Here is an 18694-nt window from a genome sequence, read left to right on the forward strand (position 1 = left end):
AAAAGCTAGATTGTCACATTTCGTAGAAAATGAAAAAAAAAAAAAAGAAACTTTGTGACAGACGTAAAATACGTGTGTCCTTGGGATTCAAGTCAAAGGAAGAATATTCTCAAAATACCTGTTGCCAGTAGTATTTGCTTATTAAAACAACACATTTAATCTTTAATGTTCATTCAAAGAATCTCTTCTTTAAAAAGAAAATTTTTCTTTAAATGGGCTAGCAACAAACTTCAATGAAAGATTGCAGCACCAATACCTAAAACAGCCAGAACTGCACTGACCACAATAGTCACATGACAAGCAACTCTCTCCCATGGTTTAACTCTTTCCCTACATATCCTTAAATAAAACAGGCATGGTAAAATAAAACAAATCATAAAACATAATCCTGCACCAATAAATGCGATTAGTTTATCGAATGCTGGTAGTTGAATGGAAACTAACAAAAAAATAAGGTTCACCATAAGCTTATTAAATCCGCCCAAGAACAAAGCACCGTAGTATTTAAAAGTCCCCCTTTCAAAGTCAAGCTGAACGTTATGAATACCCATCAATCTATCCAATATAGATACGATTGGCATGGCGTTCAAGGGAGTTTTGGCAATAGGAATTATAGCCATCAAAGCAGAAATTAAAAAGTAAACAAAATTAGGGTACCCTTGAGTCAACAACACACTCTTAGTAACTTCGTCCATGACGCTGGAGCCAAACATTAAAAACCCAAGAATGGCAGTCCCAATATCAGTTACAGATGTTATTGAATAGGTAGTTTTCAAACAGTCCTTAAATTTTTCAGGATGTCTCATGTCTGTTTTCAAATTGGGAAAGATCGCATGGCCACCCCAACAAGCCGACAACAATCCGATGGATAAACAAAAGTCATTAAATGATTTAGGAAATAAGTGTGTTGGCATTGGGTTTATTAAAGATCCTGGCGATGTAGACTTGTAAAGACCACTTAAAAAGATAACAACAACAGTCCCAGTTGTGGATATTATTCCCAACAGTGAAACATTGGATAAAACACTTAACGGAACAAAACTCTGAGGAGCAATAATTAAAAACCCAATAAGCTTGAAAAATGTCACTGAGTATTGAGGGAAAAGAGCATTGAGCGAGTCACCAAATAAAATAAACAAGGAAACACCACTGCCCATCAAGTCAAAAGTAAACAACAAGGAAATTAACGCACGACCCTTAGCACCAAAAGCAGCATATCCTAAATCACCGTACGAAATTAATGTTGGATCAGTGTCTAAACATCTGGACAACAATTCTGCGGTACAAAAAGTGGCGATTGCAAACAGAAATAACAATGGAATACCAACAACCCACCCGGCATATTTCATACCTAGTGGCAAGGCCAACAAGCCAATTCCGATTAAAACATTAACAGAATTGAAAACGGTTTGAGGCGCAGTGGACTGCCCTGCCAACACAGTAACAACGTTTCCGTTCTTGGTTTCTACCTTTTTTAAAACAATAGAGTTACTGTCAAATGGAACAGTGTTAGTAGAACTGGCATTAGCAGCAATCCCGTTCAAATAACCAACATGACTTGTACCGGAAACAGACGGTGATAAACTTGAAACCGCAGAATCGCGATCATCAAAAACTGTTTGATTGCCCGAATGTGATAATAAATCAGAAATCGAAGCTTGGTTCTGCAATAAAGTCCTGTTGTTGGTTGCACCATTCAAATTGCTGTTGCTTAAAGCCAATGATAATCTTCTACCATGTGCACTTGGAGCTAGTGTGTTTGGGTCATATAGTTCATCATAACCATCTTTGAAAAAGGATCTTTCTTTATCGTGATGTAGTTCAACCGATTTAAAAGAATTGGCTCTTTTGAAAGAAGAAGCAAATCTACTCAAAGAATTCGGTCCCTTAAATGAACCAAAAGGTTGATCAAAAATAGAGCCACGTCTGCTTATGTGAATGCCATTATTGCCGTTGTTATTCTTTCTTATTTCTATTGAACCATAAGTGGCATTATTATTGTTATCGGATGCATTTGGATTTGATGAGTTCTCGTTGGTATTCGAAACAACAGAGATCGGAATCGAGATATAATGAATACCGTTGTTATTGTTTTGAGTTGACGATATTGGGTCTGTTTGTTGCCCTTCGATGTCTCTACCAGTCATTTATAGTGATCAAGAGAAAGTGTGAAGTTGTTGGAAAGTGTAAATTACTTTTCTTGTCTTTGCTTTTCCAAAAAAAAAAAAAAGAAAAAAAAAAAGGAACTATAGATATGTATGTGTTACTTAATGCTGTTTTAATTATTATTATATTTTTTTTTTTTTGTTTTTTTTTTTCAACTTGTGTATATTTTTTATAAGGAATTGCCAAAAATGAAGTATATAAATGGTTAAAAGTGCAAATACGTCCAAAAATCGATAGTATGTATTAGATTTTAGTTAAACGGATAAACAAAGGGAGAAGAAGCGAGCAACCACGAAGCGTTATTTTGATTGTTTTTTTTTTGTTTTGTTTTGTTTTTTTTCTTTAATTGGTATTTCTGCTCTATGATTATATTGAAAGGGAAAAAGGAGAGAAAGAAAGAAAGATAGAAATATGGCCTAACTCTGGCTAACAACTTGCAAGTTTTAATCAAAGAAATTTTTTAAAAATAAAAAATAAAAAAAAAAAGGTTATTTCGTTATCTATTTTTGTTTTATTTGTTTTTTTTTTTTTTAAAGTAATAGAGCAAAAAAAATACAACAGCATGTGCTCATTATAATCTTGAATGTTATAACAATCGATCTATTATTTTGTACAAACTTTTCTCAGTTCAAATACAATGTTGATAAAAAAAAAAAAAAAAAAAATCAGAATAAATAATAGTTAAGATAAGTACAGAAAGAAGGGTGTCTCATACTGTCAAAGAAGAAAAAAAAAACAACAACAACAACAACAACAACAATAACAAGATTTCCATTCTATCTTTTTCTTTTTTTTTTCTTTTTTTTTAATGTATTTTATATCAACTAGAAATATATCCTTTGAATCACCCTTGCCACCATCAAAGTGATGGCTTTTGAAATAATATTTATTTATACAGTTAGCTCTTTCCCAAGTAAACATACACATACGTGTATATATTTATATAGAAAAAATAAAAAATAAAAAATAAAATAAAAAAAGCAGACTCATCACAAATTTTTTTTTTCTTTTTTCCTCCATTTCATCTAATATGGTGAAAATCTTCCTCTACTAGAACCACCCCTACCACCTCTGAAACCACCCCTGAAACCACCTCTGAAACCACCTCTGCCGCCTCTACCACCCCTGAAACCGCCACGTTTCATACCAGGTATATTTGTTCTTTTAGAATTAATTTTTAGTTGACGGCCTTTGAATTCGTATCCATCTAAATCTAAAGCTTTGGCCACATCTAAAGGATCTCCAAATTCTACATAAGCATAACCCTTAGGCTGCCCAGTCACTTTATTTGTTAATATGGTAACCCTCTGCACAACACTAACTTTTTCTTTAAACAACTGTTGTAATTCTTCCGGTGTGGTACTATAATCTACATTTCCGACATAAACTGATCTGGAATCAACTTGCTCTTTTGCAGCATAGTCAATTACAGGTTGAGAAGAAGGAGAAGCAACAGTATGGCCAATGACACCTGAGCTAGTTGGAGTCAGGACACCTACAGTGCCCACAGAACCATTACTATTTCCGTCGTTGTTGTGTATCACTGGCACAGAGTCGTGTTGTAGACTGGGTACTGTTGTCCCAATTATGATACCGGAAGCTTGATGGGCATTTTGTTTTTCTAGGTTGGCTATGTCTTGTTGTAATTGTAACAACTTTGCTGTTTCTTCAGCGATGGTACTTGTACGAGTCTCACTATTGCTTAAAAGTTGGCTTTGTTCTTCGGACATAGTTTGAGTATCAAAATTTTGCTGCCTTACAAGTGTATGCCTCTTTTTTTTCCCCTTTTTACTTTTTTCTTTTTTTTTTATTCATTAAACATTATAATTACGATGGGGAAAAAAAAAAAAAAAAAGATAACCAACATTACAAAATTAAACAAATGTAAGCAAGCTTAGAAAAAGGGAAAAAAATAAAAATGAGAAAGAGAAATCCCAGGAATAAAAATAAAAATAAAAATAAAAAAATAAAAAATTATATTACGGAAAAAATGAAAAAAAAAAAAAAAAAAAATATTGTAATGATTTTTAATTTCTTTTTATTTTTTTTTTTATTAAAAAAACATAATGTCCGAATTGAAGCTAATACGAATATTTTAAGTGCACATTCTTTTTTGTTTAACAATGAAAATCAACAAGTTTTAAATAATACATTAAAAAAATTCAATTGATTTATAGCATTCTCCCACTTGTGTTATATTTTAGTATTAAAAATAGTAAAAAAAAAAAAGGATAATTAATATAAACTTTTAATATTTTAACGGATCATATTAAATCGTCTACCATTTTATTCCTAGATATTCTTTTAAAGACCAAACCTCATAAGATTGCCCAGGTAAAAGAAAAAAAAATAACCTCAGAATGGGATTTAAATCTTTTAAATTCTTTCTCCAAAAGTTTTTTGTTTTACAATTATTATTTTTGTTGGCCAAATGTAAAATTGATAATACCGATCCACAGGAACCACCTGAATTCACAACTGTAATAGATTTACTTTCCCAAAATGTTATGTTTTCTCGATTTTTATTACAAGTTCAACGTCACGGATATATAGATTATTTAAATGGGTTAGACAATTTTACCTTATTGGCACCAATAAACTCTGCCTTTACCTATTCAAACTATGAGGATGACTTCGAATTTGATATCGATGAATATATAGTATATAACAATGTTATAAAAGTGGATGAAAATTATAACAGAAACGAATCCTTTTTAATTAAATCCGGTGTTAAAATTCCGTTCATTTGGAACCATTTCTATCAGCAAGAAGCAGATAAGTTGCAAATCCAATTATACAGATCGTCCATTACTGATAAAATTCGTGTTTTGGATTTTAATTACATTCCTACTTTGCAAAATGCAAGTATGCACTCAATAGACAAATTGTTACCTTTAATGCATCCCCCAACTTTACCACAACTTCTTGAAACTTATTCACTAGAAAACCATGGAAATATTAGCTTTATAAAAAAATTTGTTAATGACAGCAAAGAAACTTTTTCTGAGCTATTAAACGATACCACCCTATTGGTACCTTCTGATAAAACTCTAAATAAACAGTTTAAAGATATTGAAGTAAACTATCTTTTGTTAGACGAGAAGGATATTTCAAATCCTTCGTCGGGTTTGGTTTTAAAAGCTGATAGAATAAAGCTACTGGAAAACCTAAACATACTTGGGATGCATGTTGGCCTTTGTAATGTGGATGAGAAAAAAGAAACAACTGTCAAATTTTTAAATGGGAAAAGCGGTAAAATAACGTTTAATGCTTTCCAAAATATTATTATAAATGACGACATGTTTTCAAGTTCAGGGCCTCAAATTACATTTTCTAGCCCCGAGGTAAATGAAATAACGAGCGAAAACGTAGTCTATTTTTTTGATGACATGAGCGACTTGTCATATAATATAACTTTTAATACAGAGAAATATTTGTTAAGTTTGAACGCCTTTGAGTTTATCAATGAACTCTACATTAGACATTTGGAATGTTTAATTAACGACCAATCCTTCAACAGAAATATTACTTTATTTGTTTCTGTTCCCCAAATGAATAAGGGTCTTGCTAACGATGACTACTTAATCAATTCGGGTGCAAAGGCATCGTCAGGCGGATTCACTAAACACCAGTTGATCTACCATTTTTTGGAAGATACTATTTGGTTGAATGAAACATTCCATTCTGACAACTCTCTATTGATGCGAAGTGCAAGACTTGTTAATTCTATGTTCTGCGACAATAATGCTTTGATGGGTGGTAATTGTCAAAAACTAAAACTTTCCAAACTTTCAAATAACAATAACGATGATAATAACGCTATATATCGTGTTAATAATAAAGCCCAAGTTATAAATAACACTCCTTTACAGGTAGGAAGTACTTTGATATATTTGGTAGACAACGATTTTTCATTGCCAGGTAATATTATTCAGTCCGTCAGCTCTTTTTTCCATTGTTCCAAATCTTTGTTGTTCTTAGACCAATTAAATTTACTGGATTTGAAACCTAATAAGCACGGCTATACAATTTTTTTACCTTGCTATGATTCATGGGATGATTTGGAGTTGAATTTGGATTACATCAAAAGTAATGTCACTGCACTAAGTATGGTTATGAAAAATTATATTTTTGAAGGTTTGTTCTACTCTGATACTGAATTGAAAAACTACACTTTTAAAAATCTGTTGGGGGGAAATGTTCAATTAAATGTGGACAGCTGTAACGAAGACACAGTGGATATTTCTATCAGCTCAATCAATACCAATGGCGGCAACTTAACTATTGGTAAGAACAGAGATATTATTTTCGAACAAGGTGTGGTTCATCCCTTAGATAAGCTTTATTTCCCATTAGACTTGGATATCACATTGAGTGCTTTGATCAAGACCACAGGATCTAGTGAGTATTTGCTGTTTTTTGAAAAATTTCCAAACTTGAATGTTATATTTGAACATAACTTGCCAAATTCCATATTAGTTCCAACTGAAAGCTCGTTGCTATTGGACGGTGATGAAATGTCGTTAAACTCTAGCCGCTTAGAAGATACGCTAAAGATGCATATCATTTCTACCAATTCAACCGCAAGCATTTTGAATTGTGGTCGAGACATAATGACTGAATACGGCGAAGAATTGGTATGTAAGGAAGTGTCACCAGGCAACTATTTTATAAAGTTGAAGAATTCGGTGGCTGACAAAGAGGTAAGAGTTTTGAAGAAGGGTTGTTCCACTAATAACAACACATCCTGTATATTTGTTATAGATCGGCCACTTTCATTAAATTGGTTAAATAAAGAAAAGCCCTATCATTTGCACTTACCTTATATTTCATTTGCCATGGGTATAATTATTGGAATTTTTGGCTTGGTTTTCATATATTTCCTGATCATGCATGAAGTTTCAAAAAGGAGCACCTATTCATCCTTGACTCCTATTTTATCGCCATCATCGTCTCACCTGAATACTGAGCCTTCTTTATCAAATGTACAAACTGGAAACAGCGAAATTGATAATGAAGGTGAAAATGCAAATTTAAGGACACCTTTACTTCAAGCACACTTGGCAAGAAGGCCATCGTCTTCGAATAGTAATTACCAAAGCATGATAAACTCCGAAAGAAACCAGGGGTTTGAAAATCATTACTCCCAAAATTCTTTATCTAATCCGATCGAAGTTAGAAAAAAAAGATCTGTTATTGACAGTACTGGTAATGTGTAAGAGTAAGTTTTGTTTATTTGTTTTGCTTACTAAAACAATTATAAATATTATACATGTATTTGCTAGTATTAAGCGAGTAATTATTAAATCAATATATTATTGTATGTGCATTTTTCTTTTTTTACCCCATTTAACTGTTAAATGGGAGAGTATTCTGACTAAACTGATTGCGTCCGTGCAACCATTTCTTGCTAATTTATTAAAATGATTGAAAAATCATTTTTAATTGACTTTTATAAATGTATTACAATTTTACTCTTATTTTTGACAATGTTTCTTATTTATTGTTATTTAAGGATAAAATTTTCAGTTGAAAAAAAGAATATAATTGAGTTATACGGGCAAGCAAATTAAGTTTTATAAAGACATTTTACCTATTCTTGTGTTACTGTCTTCTTAGATCCAATATACAACCAAATTCAGATTGGGAACTAAGGGACTAGCAATATCGGTAGATTCTATATGCTCTTTTTTTTATTTTATTTTATTTTATTTTATTTTATTTTAATTTATTTGTTATTAGAAGAAAAGAATAACTGTAAAAATAGTTTATGCAAAACGTTAGTAGCTACGGATGTTTGATTATAGTGGTTGTTTTCAATTGCTTAATATATTCAAAAAAAAAAAAAAAAAAAAAAAAAAAAAACTTTTCTCTAAGCTGATTATAACTCATTAAAAAATCAATACATTGGTGAAAAAAAAATTCAATCTATACCACCTTTCCTTACAAATCACTTGAGGTAATCATTAAACAAAACACATCACATAAATACTCTATTTAGATGGAAAACAACACAATTAAAGACTCAACACCGGAGAAAATTGCAACAAACTTTAAGAAGAAAGGTTATTTTGATAATATCAAAAAGGAAATAATCAATAATCATAAAAGCATATCGGGCAACCAAACTATACAGGAATATATTACAGAATCTGTAACTAAATTTGTTCAAGATATGGTGTACAAAGATCATTCCTTACTATTTAAAAACAACAAAGCAACATCGATGTCATTAATAGAATCAAAGTATTTCAAAGCAAACAAACCAAACATAGATGAGCTTATAAAGACTACGATCACTGACAATTCGGAAGTTAAAAAAATAATAGAAGCACAGCTTCAAGAGCTTGTAGAGTTTTCGGATCCTAGTAAATAATAGAAAAGATCATCACATCTTTTAGATTTAAATTTACGCCCGCTTCTATCACTGCTTCTATATTTGAATCTATCTCCAATAATACTAAAAACTACCGATGAATTATCATCCACATCTTCTTCATTCCTTTCCTGCTCTGTATGTTTATTACTTGGAGTTTTATCTAATGGCAAACATATTTCAAATACAGTACCATCTTTGGGAATAATTTTTATTTCATCAATTAGTTTGCCCTCACACAACATAATAAAAGATTTCTGTGCTTCCCAAAGAACAATCCCACCGATTCCAGAAACACTTCTGTTCTTTGTTTTAATAACTTTTAAATATGATCCATTATAATCAGCTATGGATAGTTTTTGCAAACAAACATTTACATTTAGCTTCTCTAACGACCGTTTATCAGTAATTCTCAATAATTCTTTTATATATGGTAACCAAAGATTTTCATACAATCCTTTTTTAAGTGCACAAAATTTTGGAAACAAGCGAATATAGTTTTCACTAAAAGCTTCTTTAAGGTATTTATGGCATTCTCCCTTATCATTATCTGTCAAATTCCCTCTTTTGATTTCCTTGTTAATTAAACCATGTGCAATTCTAGCTGTCCGTTTGCATTCAATAATATACTGACGTAACCTCTTTCTAGAGTCATGGTTTAATTTCTTGTAATTTTCTTGTTTCAATAAGGATTTTTTAATTTTTTTTGAGCCTAAACCTAAAAGTTTATTTCCAGTTTTTTTTCTTATATTTTTTCTATTTGTTTTAGATTTTTTTTCCTTCTTTGTTGGTAATAACTTCAAATTTTCATATAATCTTTGTTCAATAACAGATGGATCCTTACCAGAGCTGCTTAATAGATAATCTTTGACAAATGGTTGGATTTTATCCATGGTTACTCTATTCTAAAAAATTTATTTGCTTATCTCTTGATAGTTGCAACGTTGCACTTTTAATCATTAGAAAGTTATTTTTGAAATCTTGCTCAAAAGCAAATAACACATTACATGTACATGAAAAAAAAAGAAAAAAAAAAAAGAAAAAAAAAAAAAAAGGAAAAAAAAAAAAAATAACTAAGAGCGGTTAAAGAAAATACGAAATGAAAGATTATATATATATATATAACCTGTAATTTACAAAGTGGAAACACGTCTAGTAATTAAAGTTTGCATTGTATCTCATAGTTACTTAACACGAAAATTAATTGAAATAAACTTCAATATGATCTTTTCAAATTACAATTAACGACAAATTTGACCAAAGAAAAGGTTAATATATAAGTCGTGTTTCCAATGAAAAATATTATCACATAAAATATGGACATTTTCATTATTTTAGCCAATAATAGAAAAGAAATTAAGTTAAAGAAAAGTAATTACGAACCTTTATTGTGGCGCTGCTAAATTGGGTAAAAAAGATCAACAAATGTATCTAAATTGATGTTTTATATCTTTTAATGTAATCATATATCTTATCCATCTACTATGCTCTATAAATCTCACTATACATATTTACACAAACATAAAGTATCTTTTAATGATCAAATAACTGTTTTTGACGATCAATAAAAATTAAATTTCGGTTATAATTATACCTTATGTAAAAATTCCACTTATGAATTCGATATATAAAGTAGTAGTAAAAAAAAAAAAAAAAACGCCACACCCATACATTATTTTGTGTATTTATTATTAAATACTATTTTGTGTTCGCAATAAAAGGTCTTTTAAGTTTTATTATTTAATAGAAATATTTACTATTTATTTATATTTTAATTATAATAATAATAAATTTATGAATTAAAAATTTTAACATGCAACATATAGTTTTTTAATTATATAATATAAATATTTTATAATTTCTTTATATTATTTTTATTTTAATTTTTAATTAAATATATTGCGAACCAAAATTTTGTGTTTGATGTTATTAGAAATGTGTATCCAATATGTTGAGAAAATAAATGTACGGGTGTGTATATTTATTTTCTATCTGCCTGTTCGTCATATGCATGGCTGCTTCTAAATACTATCTTTCCTTTTATAATATTATATTAATTAAGTTATACGTAATTTATATAAGAAGTCCCTTTTACATAAGCTAAAAGAGACTAAGGTGTATATTCATATTAACAGGTATATTACATAATATGAATCATTCTATTGATCGGTTAGATCAGCTATTCGCTCAACAGGTTATGAGCCCTGAGGCAATACCCGAAGTACTCTACAAATTAAAAGGAAATTCCAACTATAAAAAATGGTGTGACGAATTTACTTATATGTTAACAGCCTTTAACCCATATATTGTGAGTTTCTTGCAAACTGGTCTATTAAACATACCAGACATTAATAATGCTGATACATTTGTTACCACTAGAATGCTTACCACGGCTAGTCGAATTGCAGACATGGCCATCAGAAAATCTCTCGATGAAAATACATTAGATACATATACAGCTGCCACAAATGCTTTTCGGGGCACAAATTATTATCTAAGAACCAAGGCCGGCTGGGATAGCTTGAATGAGATGTATTCCTCCGGTACTTTGAGATCCTACTATGATGCCATGAGCAAGAAGCCTACACCTTATACCTTAACTTCTTCCATTTCGACATGTACTGAAGTTATAAATCATCTAGTCGAATTAGATGACTTGAGAATGACAAACTCAGTTTTATACCAAAGTGCCTTATTTTTAGATTATTGTCCAGCAATTGCTGATATGGTGATTGATAAGTATGGTGATTCCACAGATGTCACTGTTAATCAGATTAAATTGTATTTGACTAATAAGTCAGCAACAAGAAAGAATAAAGACAATGCCATAAATCCATTATCTTCTGCTTTTCTTTCTCAATCTTCAACCCTCAATACATCACAGAAAATCCAAAATGGTGATGCTTTTACTAAGGTCTCAGCCAAAAATCAAAGATATAACAGAGAAACAAAGTATAGGTGCAAGTTATGCGACAAAGATCATAAAACTATCAATTGTCCCGATATTGAGAAATGTAGAGAAATATTACAAAAAACCAAAAGTAGCGCATTCTTCTCAAACGGAAATTCTAAATCCCGAAAATGTGATAATTTTGTCAAATCTGAACCTATTTGGTGTTTAGATAGTGGATGTTCAGCACATATGACTGATAATAGGAGTTGTTTTACAGAACTACTACCATGTAACACAACAGTTAATGGTATTGGTGGAAAGAGATTAACGGCAGAAGGAATAGGAACTGTTAATATAAATGGAACTGTCTTCAGGGATGTTTTATATGTACCTGATCTTCAGAACAATCTAATTTCTGTTAGGAAAATTAGGAGTGAAGGTTATGACATTGTATTCAAGAAAGACGGTACCGTCTGGCTACATGGAAAAGATGTGTTACGTCAGGTTGGTATTGAAACTAAGGGCGGTATTTATTCTTGGTGTGGTGATTCCTTTGCTTTCTGCTCTCTTGCTGCGGACAACCTATCGTTTGGCCCAGTCTCACAAAAGATTGCAGCTTCCTCATCAAGTGCACCAATCTGGCATGCTAAATTAGGACACCCCAGTGTTAAATATTATAATGCCGCTGCCCGGATATTTGGAAAACCAATTTTGAACTCTGAGAAGTATCCTAAATGCCCAACCTGTCAATTGTCAAAAGGTATCCATGACAAGTCGACATCTTCAACCACTACGTATAAACAACCACTGTCTGTCATCATGGTTGATATCTGTGGTGGCTTTCGATATAAAGAACAAACTGAAGCTAGATATTTTCTAACAATAGTTGATGCTTTCTCCCGATATATAACTGTTATATCCTTAAAGCGCAAATCTGATGCCACATCCTCATTGATTACATGGATAACCCAAATTGAGAATTTCTTTGCTGCAAATGGTTACAATTATCGACTTGGTACTATTAGATCTGATCATGGTGGTGAATTTGACAACAATAATTTTCATGAATATCTTCAAAAGAAAGGGGTGAAACATGAATTCACCGTATCACATTCCAGTTATCAAAATGGAATTGCTGAGCGTACACATCGTACTATCGAAGAACGAATGAGAGCATTGATGATTGGAGGAAAGGTACCACCCTATTTGTGGACAGAGGCACTACAAACTTCTGTCTATATTATCAACAGGACACCTCGTCCATTTAACAATAACAAAATACCATACTGTATCTGGTTTAATAAATCTCCCAAATCTATTAATATAGAACATCTACATGTATTTGGATGTGCTGCGTATGTTACATTACCAGAGTCTAATCGTGATGGAAAATTGATGCCAAACTCTATCCTTGGTGTTTTTGTTGGTTATGATAGCTCTCACAAAGCCTATAGGATTTATCATATTGATAGTGCTAAGATTTTTGTTGCAGCTAATAGAGATATTGTTTTTGATGATACTATGTTTCCATTTGCCTACTCATCTGACTCGTCAAAAGCCTATAATTTTGCTGATTCAAAAGTTACAGGACCCCCTAAGTATCCATCTATTGGATCAACCCAAACTAATTCATCTATTAATCCTAGTATGGCTAGTAAAGGAACTTACCTACCACCAATGACATCTATGATAAACAATATCAATACCTCATCTTTATCGTCTGACTCAGACGGGGATATAATTCTACCAGATGATAAAAAGACCTTTGACTCATTACAGAATAACAAAATTGCTAATACAACCAATTCTGACTTAGTTCCCTTAGCAACAAACTCAATTATTCATCGAATGCCTGATGATTCCCCAATGCCGTACATCGGACATCAGCCTGTTGAAAGTACTCAAACTGGGTTAGATACCATTCTCCCTCCTAGGCAATCATGTATTGCTGCAAATCCTATCAAACAATTATCAGTTCTCCCAACCAATTATGAAACTGGTGAACATACCTCTAAAGAAAAATTAGCTTCCTTGGACAGCCTTGTTCCCTTCTCAAACAGTTCATCCTTGCCTGCTACAGAATCATCTGAATCCATTCCTTCTCCTGATTTTTCAAAACTATTACCAGACTCGCAGAAATTACTAACCACTTCAGTTCAACCACTTGAAGTTGGTGAAGCAACAGCTCCTTTCCTTGGATCGTCATCAGTGGCTCCCTTTTTCATTCCCCATGGTGGGAATACACCACTTACCTCTCAGCTTTTGGATCTTGCTTTACCATCTACTTCTATATCTTCCTCACCATCAACATCAGAAAATTCCTCTTCGACTGTACCATCACTAAATGAATTACCATTATTACCAGCTTCAACTGGAACAACAGATTCCTTAGTCCATACATCGCCTGACGTTTTTGATCAGACTGAAACCAACGCTACTGAGGGTTATTCATCCACTGCTATTAAACGTTCCCATACAGCAGCATTTCCTGAGCACTCTAATATTGCTTTATCTGCTATGGCCTATTTTGGAACCCATGATGATAAAATACCACAAAACTTTAGTGCTGCATTAAAAGGTCCAAATGGTAAAAAATGGAAAAGTGCGTGTCAACAGGAATTAAATTCGCTTGTTGAAAATCACACGTTTGATTTGGTTTCTCCTCCATCCGACACTAAAACTATAGGTTCTCGTTGGGTCTTTACCATTAAGGATTCAGGGTTGTACAAAGCCCGTTTAGTTGCCCAAGGTTTTACACAGCGTGCTGGTATTGATTACAATGAAACATTTGCTCCTGTTATTCGTTATAGCAGCGTTCGTTTGTTTCTTGCTGTTGCTGCATCTCGTGGTTTCCTAATCCACCAGATGGATGTAACCACGGCATTTCTAAATGCACCTATTGATACACCCATATATGTCCGTCCTCCTGTTGGTTATCCACATGCTCCTGGCATGGTGTGGAAATTGAATAAAAGCTTATATGGTTTGAAACAAGCGCCTCTTCTTTGGAACCAAACTATAGCTGGAAAATTAGCCCATATAGGCTTTACAAAACATCCATCTGAGCATGGGTTGTTTGTTTGTTGCAATAACTCCGATGAAACTTTTGTTGCACTCTATGTTGATGATTTATTGATTGCCGGTAGCTCTTCTGCTAATGTTTCTAAAGTCAAGCATTACTTGTCCGAGTGTTTCCAGATGAAAGATCTTGGACCTGCTTCAAAATTTCTTGGTATGAACATAACGCAATCTCCACAAGGAATTTCGGTCTCTCTATCCGATTATATTTCAAAATTGCTTGTTGAATTTGGACCTCCATTTAAACCCATTCATACTCCACTAGATAAACATGCCGATTTATTTTCTTCAATTGAACCTCCAACTTCCGATATCACTAGATTTCAAAGCATGGTGGGAAAACTGCTATTTGCTTCGAATACTGTGAGATATGATATTGCTTTTGCTGCTTCATTTTTATCTCGGTTTCTCAAATCGCCTACAAATGTGCATCTGAAAGCTGCTAGAAGAGTTGTTGACTATCTAATTACTACTAAAGATTTTAGTCTCACTTATAAAAAAGGTATTCCGTCTCATCTTACTGTCTACAGTGATGCATCCTATGCCGATGATAAGACGGATATGCATTCTACCTGTGGATACATCACAGTTTACAGTGGTGCACCCATTACGTGGAGTTCCAAGAAAATTAAAGTAATGTGCTTATCTTCTACTGATGCAGAATATATATCCATGAGTGAAGCGTGTAAAGAAGCATATTGGTTAACTGACATATTTAATGGCCTGAACATTGAAATACCATCTATTGATTTGATGGCTGATAACACATCTGCAATTGCACTTGCTAAACATCCAACACAACACAACCGTACAAAACACATTAACGTAAAATATCACCACATAAGAGAAGCCGTTGAAACCAAAAAGGTAAACATTCAATTTTTAAAAACAACAGAACAACCAGCTGATATGATGACCAAACCTCTCTCAAGAGCTTTACACGAAAGATGCCGTGACACCTTTATTACTACTTAATACTATACAAAGACTATGATAATATTAAGTAAGGGAGAGTGTTGAGAAAATAAATGTACGGGTGTGTATATTTATTTTCTATCTGCCTGTTCGTCATATGCATGGCTGCTTCTAAATACTATCTTTCCTTTTATAATATTATATTAATTAAGTTATACGTAATTTATATAAGAAGTCCCTTTTACATAAGCTAAAAGAGACTAAGGTGTATATTCATATTAACAGGTATATTACATAATATGAATCATTCTATTGATCGGTTAGATCAGCTATTCGCTCAACACAATATTGATAAATAAATGTATGGGTGTGTAATTTTTTTTTTTATGGATTCTTTCTTTACTTATATATGTTGAGCAAATAGCTGATCGGACCGATCAATAGAATGTTTCATATAATGTAATATACCTGTTAATATGAATAATACACCTTGGTCTCTTTTAGCTTATGTGAAGAGACCTTTTATATAACTTAAATAATACTCTGTTATATAAGGAAAGATAAGATGTATTCATCTGGTGATTGAATATCCTAGCATGATACCATAAGCAAGAAGCCTGCATCCTATATATTAACTTGTCCTATTTCGACATGTACTAAAGTTATTAACTACCTAGCTAAATTAAGAGGTTTAAGAATTGTAAATCCCGTTTTATTCGAAAGTGCTTTGCTTTTAAATTATTGTCCAATAATTGCCGATATGGTAATTGACGGGTATGATGATTTCACAGCTGTCACTGTTAACAAAATTAAATTGTATTTGAGAAGCAAGTCGGCAATAAGAAAGAGCACTACTCTCTGTGTTCTTTCCTCAGTCTATAGGCATTACTATGTCTCCAAAGAATCTAAATAGTGATTTTTCTTTTTGTAAGATTTCAGACAGAAAACAAAGGAAAGAATAGTGCAAGAAAGAAACAAGGTGTAGCTGTGAAATATGTGACAGAGATCATAAAATCATTAACTTTCCTAATATTGAGAAATGTAAGGGAATTTTACAACAAAATAAAGATACTGCCCTTTTTTCAAATGAGAATTCATAATCTGCAAAATATAATATTGATATCAAAATTAAACCCATTTGGCTTCTAGATAGCGGATGTTCTATATGTTATAACTGACGATAGTTTTTTTTTTTTTTTTTTTTTTTTTTTTAGCCTTCTTTGTTAAGGATTTACCTATCGATTTTATTAGTCTCACTTCTGTTCAATACGTTTTATGATATTATCACATGGTTATATTATGTATAATATATAATCTGTTATATGTTAAATTAAGGGTAGGAATATGTGTAACATTATTAGGTACAATACATAATATGAACGATTTAACTGACTGTATAAATCAATTGTTTATTCTATAGCGTGTTTACATTCTATAGTTCTTAACTTTCTTGTAAAAGGATAAATTTTTACGTACGTTTTAATTAATATGCATTGTTATAATAATAAATACGCATAGAAAATAAAATAGCAGTTAAATGACAAGTGAAAGATTAGCCGGAGATATGAACCCATACATTTATTTTATCAATATTATTTTAGGAATTTTTTTTTTAAAATCCTACAGCACAAAAAAAAAAAAAAAAAGTGTAGGATTGGATTGTACCTACCAAAATTTTTGTATTTAGTATAGAAACACATATAGTGAATATAAATTTCTATGAACTCAACTGATTTTGTCACCACAGAGGGTGTTAAATCTAATGGCTTTTCAATTGCTGAATATTTGCAAAGCTATTTTCCTCAATTAGATGGTACGCACTTTGAAGTTTTCCATTTACAATCACCTTCCTCGGAAGTTGAATCTTTATATTATAATGTTGGTGACCTTAATGATAATGCCACTCAGGACACCGTTGTTAAAGCTGAGCATTTTATTGCCGTGAGCTGCAACAAAAAAATTTTTTTTGCTATTGATATTTTAATTTATCTACTTATTAAAGTTGCCAACTCTAATCCTTCTAAAAGTGGAAACGTCTGTTCTGAAGAAGTTATTGTGGAATTGGAAAGACATCTCTTTATCTCTAAGGCAGATACAAATGGTTATTGTGATATAAAATTAAGTACGAAGAATATTACTCGAGGTATCCTAAATTTTTTGCTTGATATAGAAGTTCAACACTATTTAAAAAATGTTATCCGCTTGAGGAAAAACAATTACGCTGGTTATGATAAAAATAATTTCATTACTAAAAATACAAGTACTAAACAGGCATTACAGATTTTGGCACAAAGGTTAGACAATAGAAAAGATCTATGCCCAGAAACAGCTTCAAAAGTGTCGCCTCCATTTACAACTAATTATGTGCTGGCAAATGGCATTCAAAACAAGATTATGACAAAAATATCTTTATTTACGAGACCTGAGCCACAATACTTATTTTCTGAGTCATCTAAAAACCGTAATAAACACATTTTATCGGGAGACCAACTATTGCATTGGTGGTTATCAATAATCGATTCTTTATTGGATAATTTCGAAACGAGTGGTAGTTTTAGCGGTGATAACACCATTAAAGCTAAAGTTAAAATTCCTGGGGAGGATGATTCTATGATTTATAAACGTTATATTTGTAAATTAAAACACAGAGATATCTGGGAGGTCGGTACAATATATGGGGACAAAAATGATTTGTCACATATGGTTATTCCATTGTTTCCCGATGATCCCAAAACCAGATTCATCAGATCAAACATTGAGGAAGGAAGAGATGGCTTAAAGTTAAAGGCTTTTTGGAACGAATTACAGGGAAGGCAGGAGTTTAACTTGGGTATTGTAGTTGGTGTAATAGGTGTAAGTGGTTTATGGAAGAAAAAATTAAGTGAGGATACCTTAACCGACTATTCAATATACATACCACCAACAAAAAAAAAATTTAAGAATCTCAAAAGATATGTTATTGGAGAAGAATATGACACGGCAGAAGGTGCATTAGACTCATATTCTAATTTAAGTGAGTATTATAGGAAGTTAAGCCTGAATCCCATTTCAATTATTGGTACGTATAAATATTCTGCTGAAAAGGTATACGATGGCAGTAGTATAGTAAATCCTGTTGTAATAAACAATCTTAACTCGTTGGTCGTCCATAGAAAAAAGAGATGAATTAAATTTTATGTATTCTTTAGCATAGGGGGGGGGGGGGGGTCATTAAAATGAAAAGTAAAAATTTTACCAGTGATAACGATAATAATCAATAATGTAAA

At 32.0% G+C, this 18694-nt stretch overlaps 7 protein-coding genes across 7 annotated transcripts; 4 read left to right on the forward strand and 3 right to left on the reverse strand.

Moving 5' to 3' along the window:
• Positions 1-230: 230 nt before the first annotated feature.
• On the reverse strand, positions 231-2147 carry AVT1 (Avt1p; the record flags this gene model as incomplete). Its single annotated transcript, XM_046079364.1, has 1 exon — positions 231-2147. The coding sequence occupies one exon, from the start codon at positions 2145-2147 to the stop codon at positions 231-233; it is 1917 nt and encodes a 638-aa protein (XP_045933168.1).
• Positions 2148-3191: 1044 nt separating this feature from the next.
• On the reverse strand, positions 3192-3896 carry SCDLUD_004669 (polyadenylate-binding protein; the record flags this gene model as incomplete). Its single annotated transcript, XM_046079363.1, has 1 exon — positions 3192-3896. The coding sequence occupies one exon, from the start codon at positions 3894-3896 to the stop codon at positions 3192-3194; it is 705 nt and encodes a 234-aa protein (XP_045933169.1).
• Positions 3897-4526: 630 nt separating this feature from the next.
• Positions 4527-7385, forward strand: SCDLUD_004670 (uncharacterized protein; the record flags this gene model as incomplete). Its single annotated transcript, XM_046079362.1, has 1 exon — positions 4527-7385. One exon carries the CDS (start codon positions 4527-4529, stop codon positions 7383-7385), a length of 2859 nt encoding a protein of 952 aa, XP_045933170.1.
• Positions 7386-8167: 782 nt separating this feature from the next.
• SHG1 (Shg1p) lies at positions 8168-8542 on the forward strand (the record flags this gene model as incomplete). The annotated part of the gene is made up of 1 exon (XM_046081413.1): positions 8168-8542. One exon carries the CDS (start codon positions 8168-8170, stop codon positions 8540-8542), a length of 375 nt encoding a protein of 124 aa, XP_045933171.1.
• POP4 (RNase P/RNase MRP complex subunit) lies at positions 8506-9435 on the reverse strand (the record flags this gene model as incomplete). The annotated part of the gene is made up of 1 exon (XM_046079361.1): positions 8506-9435. One exon carries the CDS (start codon positions 9433-9435, stop codon positions 8506-8508), a length of 930 nt encoding a protein of 309 aa, XP_045933172.1.
• A 1256-nt stretch (positions 9436-10691) lies between these two features.
• On the forward strand, positions 10692-15488 carry SCDLUD_004673 (uncharacterized protein; the record flags this gene model as incomplete). Its single annotated transcript, XM_046081494.1, has 1 exon — positions 10692-15488. The coding sequence occupies one exon, from the start codon at positions 10692-10694 to the stop codon at positions 15486-15488; it is 4797 nt and encodes a 1598-aa protein (XP_045933173.1).
• A 1659-nt stretch (positions 15489-17147) lies between these two features.
• RTT109 (H3 histone acetyltransferase RTT109) lies at positions 17148-18593 on the forward strand (the record flags this gene model as incomplete). The annotated part of the gene is made up of 1 exon (XM_046081344.1): positions 17148-18593. One exon carries the CDS (start codon positions 17148-17150, stop codon positions 18591-18593), a length of 1446 nt encoding a protein of 481 aa, XP_045933174.1.
• Between the last annotated feature and the right edge of the window lie 101 nt (positions 18594-18694).

Source organism: Saccharomycodes ludwigii, chromosome VI, assembly GCF_020623625.1.
Source record: "Saccharomycodes ludwigii strain NBRC 1722 chromosome VI, whole genome shotgun sequence".
NCBI lineage: Eukaryota > Fungi > Ascomycota > Saccharomycetes > Saccharomycodales > Saccharomycodaceae > Saccharomycodes > Saccharomycodes ludwigii.